General features: G+C 38.2%; 1 protein-coding gene across 1 annotated transcript; it reads left to right on the top strand.

Moving 5' to 3' along the window:
• Positions 1-5,674: 5,674 nt before the first annotated feature.
• On the top strand, positions 5,675-8,695 carry LOC110888735 (ATP-dependent DNA helicase RRM3-like). Its single transcript, XM_022136246.2, has 2 exons — positions 5,675-6,299; positions 6,972-8,695. Exons 1-2 carry the CDS (start codon positions 5,675-5,677, stop codon positions 8,633-8,635), a joined length of 2,289 nt encoding a protein of 762 aa, XP_021991938.1. The 3' UTR covers positions 8,636-8,695.
• The last annotated feature ends 215 nt before the right edge of the window (positions 8,696-8,910 follow it).

Raw genomic sequence — 8,910 nt, 5'->3', positions numbered from 1 at the left:
ACCACGAGAAGCACCTCCGTTGCATTCTCGAATTACTACAGCGTGAGAAACTCTACGCCAAATTCTCGAAATGTGAATTCTGGCTACGAGAGGTTCAGTTTTTAGGGCACGTTGTGAGTGAGCGTGGTATCCAAGTGGATCCCGCTAAGGTAGAGGCAGTCATAAACTGGCAAGAGCCAAAGACACCTACCGAAATTCGTAGTTTCCTGGGATTGGCAGGTTACTACAGGAGATTTATTGAGAATTTTTCGAGGATTGCTGCACCCTTGACTTCCTTGACCAAGAAGAAAGAAAAGTACATTTGGGGCCCAAAGCAGCAAGAGTCCTTCGAAATACTGAAGCAAAAGCTAAGCAACGCACCTGTGCTGACATTACCAGAAGGTACAGAAGAATTCGTAGTTTACTGCGATGCATCACACACAGGCATGGGGTGTGTGCTTATGCAGAAGGGCAAGGTTATTGCCTACGCTTCACGGCAATTAAAGGTGCACGAAAAGAATTACACCACCCATGATTTGGAGTTGGGTGCCGTTGTATTTGCACTGAAATTGTGGAGGCATTACCTTTATGGTATTAAATTTATGATTTATTCTGATCACAAAAGCCTCCAGCACCTGTTCAACCAGAAGGAGTTGAACATGAGGCAGCGCCGTTGGATGGAAACCTTGAATGACTATGATTGCGAGATCAGGTACCATCCCGGCAAAGCGAATGTGGTTGCTGATGCCTTAAGGAGGAAAGAAAGGGTAAAACCTATTCGGATCAATGCCAAGAGCATTAAGGTCAAGAACAATTTAATTGAAAAGATATTAGCTGCACAGCGAGAGGCTGTGTTGGAAGCTAATTATCCTAATGAAAAGCTGGGAGTAACTGAGGAGCAGTTGACTCTTAGCAAGGATGGAATCCTTAGATTGAACGGACGTATATGGGTTCCAATTTATGGGGGACTAATAGATGTTATCCTCCAGGAAGCCCATAGTTCCAAATACTCAGTCCATCCTGGTGCAGACAAAATGTACCAAGACTTAAAGGCGAACTATTGGTGGACAGGCTTGAAAAAGTCTGTGGCCGCCCACGTAACAAAGTGCTTGACTTGTGCTCAAGTCAAAGCCGAGCACCAAAAGCCATCTGGCTTGCTACAACAGCCTGAGCTTCCCGAGTGGAAGTGGGAATGCGTAACTATGGATTTCATAACCAAGTTACCCAAAACCAGGAAAGGAAACGATACAATATGGGTCATAGTCGATAGGCTGACTAAATCAGCTCATTTTCTACCCATCAAGGAGACATATAGCTCCGATATGTTAGCCCAACTGTATGTTGATAAGATTGTAGCCTTACACGGCATACCTGTGTCTATTATCTCCGACAGGGATACTAGGTACACGTCTCATTTCTGGAAAAGTTTCCAGCAATCTTTGGGCACGCGTTTAAACTTTAGTACGGCTTACCACCCACAGACGGACGGCAAAGTGAGCGTACTATCCAAACGCTTGAAGACATGCTTCGTGCATGTGCGATCGATTTAGGTGGTAACTGGGATAAGAATCTACCCCTGATCGAATTCTCCTACAATAATAGCTACCACACCAGCATAAAGGCTGCGCCTTTCGAGGCATTATACGGTAGGAAATGTAGATCGCCTGTTTGTTGGGCGGAAGTAGGAGAGGTCCAATTATCAGGACCAGAGATAGTTTTCCAGACGACGGACAAGATTGTCCAGATCCGGGAACGTCTCAAGGCTGCCCGCGATAGGCAGAAGAGCTACGCTGATCCAAAGCGTAAGGATTTTCACTTCGAAGTGGGTGAAAAGGTATTGCTTAAGGTGTCACCCTAGAAGGGGGTGATGCGTTTCGGCAAGAAGGGCAAGCTGAGTCCGAGATACATAGGACCTTTTGAGGTCATTGAACGTATCGGATCAGTTGCCTATAAGTTGAACTTGCCTGAAGAGCTCAATGAAATTCACAACGTGTTCCACATCTGCAATCTCAAAAAGTGCTTCGCCGATGAATCATTGGTGATTCCACACACAGATGTGCATATAGATGAGAGCTTAAAATTCATAGAAAAACCTTTGTCGATTGAGGATCGACAGGTAAAGAAGCTTCGCAGAAAGCACGTACCGATTGTAAAGGTCAAATGGGATGCTCGTAGAGGTCCCGAATATACGTCGGAAGTCGAAGACACAATGAAAGAAAAGTACCCCTATTTATTTGAGTAAATCTCGGGTCGAGATTTATTTTAAGGGGGTGAGGATGTAACACCTCGAATTTTTGTGTCCAATAATGCGCTAACACGTGTCATTTGTTTACACGTGGCATTGATATTAAATAAAGGACTATTTTTGACAAACCTTGAAAGTATGTAAATTCGAGGGTTATAAATGTCAACAAGGGTAAATATACTGTATAGTAACCCTAAATAATGCTTGAACCTTCGAACGAATGAATCATAGATCGTACGGGAGCGAAACGCAGAAGAAAGTGAGAGATTACGAGCTACAGGGGTTAACTGTGTCAACATGTTTAATTATACCTCTGAGTGACCCTTTGACGTTCCCAATGCTTGTAACGGTATTATACTCTCACTAAAATATAATATATAAATTTTGCGAAGTTTCGTTATGAAACGAGAAAGTTACGATCGAATTCGTAGAAGAAGGGTTAAAAGCGTCGATAATGAAAGTTAAGGCTTTCTGAATAATTAATAAACTAACCAGGGACTTAACAACGCGGGTAAATAACACGAGGTCCTTAGTCGTAATTAACCGAGGGCCAAACCGCAAAGTTACCCCTTCAAACCCGAAAGGTCAGGCAAATCATTACGAAAGATTTCGTTATTAATTACCAGATTCTGATAATCATTTCAAAAGATTTAAAATTTCTGGAAACCAGGCCTCTCGCGACCCGCGTGATGGTTATGGTTAAGTTGAGGCGGGCCGCGAGCCTTCTCTTTTACACGCCTGATATTCAAATCTTAGGCGACCCGCATTAAAATGGCATGGAACTCCCATGCGGGCCGCGTGGGACGCCCAGATGCAGAAAGTTGTAACATCTTGCCTTTTGAGCATTATGAACGACCAAGAACCAATAAATGAGGCATGGGTGCCCCCTACTCGACCCATAATCCTCCAAGACACCTGCCATTCATCCAAGGGCACTTGTAGACCCTTGTGTGATGATCTTGGACCATGTCATTGGCTATAAATAGCAAGGTTATGTCCATAAGTTCATCACAACTCAAAACACTTCTATCTGATCATTTCAAGAGCATCCAAGTCTTCTTCCTTGCTCTACAGACAAGTCTCAAGCTTCTGTAAGTGATCTAACCCTTTGTGGTTTCACATTTCCTTAGTAAATAGCTAAAAACCAAACCGTCATAACTACGGTTTGACTTTACAATAAATCAGTGATGGTTCAGTCTTACGACGAATCAAAAATGGTTTTGAGTTGGTATTTATGTGGGTAATAAACCTCTAAAAGGGTTCCCCCTGATCACCACTCTAACTATGTCAAATATCGAGTCAAACGCGCACTTAAAAAGTCAACAGAAAGCTATTTTAGCGATTTATGCATAATCTGTAATATACATACTAAGAAACCTGTTTTGACACTCATAAAATATGATATTAAGTATATAAACTTGTTTGCGCTCGTTTGAATCGACCATTTGCTATATTGACCCGGTTCGGAGCCGAATGTCGCAAAAGTTTGACTTTTGCATTGACTTCAGTTCTGACCCATTTTAGTAAGGTATAGATATACCTTAGGACTCTCTTAGGACCAGGTTACATGATGGTATAAACCTCTGTAATCGGTTCATGAGTTATCCGAGTCTTTTGCGCATTTCCGTTAATCGCCTAAAAGTTGACCGTAACGCCATTTTGAAAATAAAACGAGTATTTCGGACACGTGAACGGACCAGAACCTTGCTTATTAAATTATAAGCATGTCCTTAAAGTTTCACGTCAATCCGAGGTCTAGAATGAGAGTTATGCTAAATGGCGCATTTAAAGTAAACTTTAGTAATTAACGGCGCAATTAGCATAACACCTATCTAAACCAAGATTTCGTCACCAAAACTTTTACCCACTGTATTAAAATAATATTTTGGGAATTTTAAAGATTTTTAATAATTTTTACCTCGCTCATAACCTGCGGTTATGGCTACGGTTCGGTAAATACCGAATATGCCCTTTTCGGCCAAAATATGAGTTCTACAAGGTCTTTTGACCCGATTCCAGTTGTTACTGATTTTAAATAATAAATAAAGTATTTTAAGCTTTATAAACTGTTCAGGAAACTCAGATTTCCTGTAGAACTCGAAAAGCTCTTTAAAAGTCTTTAAAATGACCGAAAAGCCCCTACGGGGCATAATATTAACTTAAACTCGTTACGGGCATCACGGGAGGTATCCTACTGATACCACAACCTCTTTAAGGCATATTGACTTAGGAAATAAGTGTACGACTCTCATGGTTAACCGTTTCGCCTATTGCGCGCACGGTTCGGCTTATGAAACTAGTTTTCATAAATTAGCCGATACGGGTCAAATTATATTATTTGGACCCCAAAATCCAGAGTGTGAACCATAAACCCATATAAAACAAGTCTCTGAACTTGTTGGGTCAGAATCGCACTCCATTCTTGGTTTTCGCCTTTTACGCGATTAAACCATATTCACATATCGGAACCAACCGGTCTAGGCTACGGCCATTATAACGACTCGTTAGGATTCTAAGAGGTTAATTAAAACCTTCGTTCCAGATTAGGAGCCCCAGTAAAAGCTATCGGTGATTTAATCCAAATTAAGGAAATATACTTGCAAAGGTAAATACTTTAACTTATTTCCCCTATATGGGCTTGGGTTACGGTATATTAATACCGCTTGATTGAGCATTATATTCTTCCATCGCTTAGGTGGTTAATTAAATAATATGATCGGCTCATTTAAACAGTTTTGTTTCTTATAAGCCTTTGGGGGGTTTAATGACCGTTGTCCCGGATATCCTTGGCATCATTTTACGAAATGGCCACGACCATCGACATCCCGGTGTAGGCGTACACCCGGTATATATTGTCGACATTAAATTAAAAGACGTAGCCGTTGGTTTTTATACTACGGTTTTACGCAATGTGGTGTGTCTATAAATCTTTAACCCGGCACGACCCGGGCTACTGAACGCATAAAAGAACATGTAAAACGTTCACAAGATTTTATTATAATTTTCCCAAGTTATAAAAGAGTTTGTGCCTTGTGCATTCAAATCAATTTTAATAAACATTTTCAAATGTGTCAGTTGAATGTATTTACCAGTGTAAACTGACGTATTTTCCCCAAAAAGATTAAGTGCAGGTACTATACGAAATGGGCTGGTATAGGCGTCCTAAGCATCGTACATAGTCTCGCAAACTCGATGCTGCATCTGAATGAAAAATATTTATTATTTTTGATCCGCTGTGGATATATTCAACTTCTGTAATACATTTGATATTACAACCAGAGGTTGAAGTTTATATATTTATCTTAAGCTTCCGCTGTGCATTTATATAATTGTGTGGTTTGACTATATTGTTGCCAACATCGTCACGGTAATCCCCCACCGGGCCCACCGGTGAAACACGTGGAAATCGGGGTGTGACAATATGTATCTGCATGCGAAGCGTCTTGGCGTATGTTTTCTTATGATGTTCATTATCGGACTCCGTCTGTTATCAGGCTACCTTTCCATCTTCCAGGACAACAAAACGTTGTTTATGGTGCTGAAGAAGATATAGACGACATTTTAAGCAAACCTTCAGTTGCTTCTACTATGTTTTTAAAGTGGATGGAAGCTAATGCAACATATCCAGAAGCACAACATCTAACATACGTTGAATTTCCAACAAAATTTGTATGGAAACTTGAAAGAAAATGTTGGGAACGAAGGGAAAGAGGCTTCTCTATTGGTAGAATTCATGCTGTGTCACCCGCTCTTGGTGAAGCATACTTTTTAAGGATTCTTTTGAATAAAGTTAAAGGCCCAAGATCATTTGTTGAGATTTTGACTGTCAATAAACAGATATGCAAAACTTTTAGGGAAGCATGTTATAAACGAGGTCTTTTGGAGGATGACACTGAATATATTGAGGCTATTCAAGAGGCAAGTCACTCAGGATCTGGGTATTTTCTACGGTCTTTGTTTTCGACAATGTTGCTTAATGAGACTTTATCTAGACCTGAATTTGTTTGGCAAAAAACATGGCAGTTCCTATCTGACGACATTCTCTACAAACAACAAATGCTACTAAAAAGTCCAGGTACTATAATTTATTTTTACAGTTTTAGCACTTACATCATTAAAAAACAAGATTTGCATTGACATTACGTTATATAATTGTAACATGTTCTATTTGTAAAAACAATCCATGAGTTGCTATAAATGCAATTACAAATCGCATATGTTCATGAGTATGTAATAACCTTTTAATGACCAATATATCTTTTTTACTTAGTTGACCCAAATCAAATGTCCCTGATATATTTACACTAAATTGGCATTCAATCTATGTCTTGCGTATAATGATTAATCTATGTTTTCACTAATTTGACCCATAGGATATCCATAATCTCAACATTTATCCATATGTTTTTCTTTTTCTATGGATGAGAAATATAACATTAAATTGTAGGTAAACACTTTGTAGGTCTTTCCTTACATTGTTGCGTGTTTGAAAATTGACTGTGCACTTAGGCATATTTGTTTTCAGTTTATGTTTTTCTTATTGTTGCTAATATTGATTTCCGTTTACATTTGTTAAGGATTTATTAAATATTTCTTAAACTGTCTTAAGTTAATAAGATTTCCATTTACATTTGTTAAGGATTTGATGAAACCTGCTAATGAACATATAGATTTTTCTTTATGTTTTAAATTCTTATTATGCAATTTCCGAGCTGACTTTATTATAATCCACATTTGTCTGTTGTAGAGTTATCACTTACCGACAATCAAATCAAGAACCTTACACTATTTGAAATTGAGAGAATATTACTTCGTAATAACTCAACTTTGAAAAAGTTTCCAGCAATGCCATTTCCTGATTCTGATTTTGTTTCAAATTGCAACAATCGATTGATTACCGAAGAGCTATCTTATGATATCGATAATCTGAAGACCGATGTTGTTACTCTCATTAGTGCGTTAACAGATGAGCAAAGACATGTCTATGATAATATTATGACATCTGTTACACGAAATAAAGGAGGTGTGTTTTTTGTATATGGTTACGGTGGTACTGGAAAAACTTATTTGTGGAAGACATTATCAACAGTACTCAAATATAAAGGAGAAATTGTTTTAAATGTAGCTTCGAGTGGAATTGCATCTTTGTTACTAACCGGAGGCAGGACCGCACATTCCCGTTTCTCTATTCCTTTAAATCTAACCGAAGACTCTATGTGTTTTATTAAGCCAAATAGCGATGCTGCAGAGCTACTAAAAAAAGCCTCCTTGATTATTTGGGACGAAGCTCCAATGACTCACAAACATGCCTTTGAAGCCCTAAATAGAACAATGAATGACATTTTGATCTCTGACAATCATAGCAGCTCAAACATCATGTTTGGAGGTAAGGTCGTTGTTTTTGGTGGAGACTTTAGGCAGATTCTTCCTGTGGTACAAAATGGAAGCAGGCATGACATTATTAATGCGTCATTATGTTCTTCTTATATTTGGTCAAACGTCAAAGTCTTAAGGTTGACAAAGAACATGAGGTTATCTTTAGGGATCGATTCTACAAACATCAAGGAAACTACTGCTTTTTCAAACTGGCTATTAGACATCGGAGAAGGAAAAGTTGGTGAAGCAAATGATGGTGAATCAACTATTGATATACCTGAAGATCTTTTAATTGGTGATTCTTCTGATCCTATTATTGATTTAATTAACTTTGTCTATCCTTCCATTCTTGATAGATTCCACGAGCCTAACTATTTTGACGATAGAGCCATTTTAGCACCTACAAATGAGGTTGTTCAATCTATCAATGATCGCTTGATGTCTTTGTTTCCTGGCGATGAAAAGGAGTACTTAAGTTCAGATTCAATTTGTCAGTCAGATCACGTAAACGAAACTTTTGATGAAAAGCTCTACTCACCGGATGTTTTGAATGGACTTAAACTTTCAGGTGTACCTAATCATCAATTAGTTTTGAAGGTGGGTGTTCCAATAATGCTACTTCGAAATATTGACCAGAAGAATGGTTTGTGTAATGGTACAAGACTACGAGTACTTTATCTTGGTAATAGGGTGATTGAAGCTGAGATTATATCTGGTGCTAATATTGGTACAAGAACTTTCATCCCTCGCCTTAGTCTGTCACCATCTGATAAGAAAATTCCTTTCAAGTTCAAAAGAAGACAGTTTCCGGTTGTTGTTTGTTTTGCAATGACTATTAACAAAAGTCAGGGACAATCATTATCCAAGGTTGGATTGTATCTCAAAGATCCTGTTTTCTCACATGGTCAACTTTATGTGGCACTATCAAGGGTTAAAAGTAGAGCCGGTTTAAAGATGCTGATAACAGATAAAGATGGCCATGCTACAAATAAGACCACAAATGTTGTATACAAAGAAATTTTTGGAAATTTGTAGTCTTTTTTGTTCATTTATCATTTGTTAAGGAAACTTTTGCATTTATTTTATTTAAACTGTTTTGAATATAAAGTTATATGTGTTTTCTTTTTTTACCGTTCAATCCGTGTGACACACGGGTAATAACCTAGTTTTAATATACGCATATATATTTGACGATATCATAAAAGTAAATTCTGACCATATTTACTTATATTATGACTATTAAATTTAACTTAGAATTTATTAAGTTTGCGGAAAAATATTTACTTACACTTTGTTAATTATTATAATTT

This window comes from Helianthus annuus, chromosome 11 (genome assembly GCF_002127325.2).
Source record: "Helianthus annuus cultivar XRQ/B chromosome 11, HanXRQr2.0-SUNRISE, whole genome shotgun sequence".
NCBI lineage: Eukaryota > Viridiplantae > Streptophyta > Magnoliopsida > Asterales > Asteraceae > Helianthus > Helianthus annuus.
The sequence above is the reverse complement of the archived record's forward strand: the minus strand, read 5'-3'. Positions and strand labels throughout refer to the sequence as shown.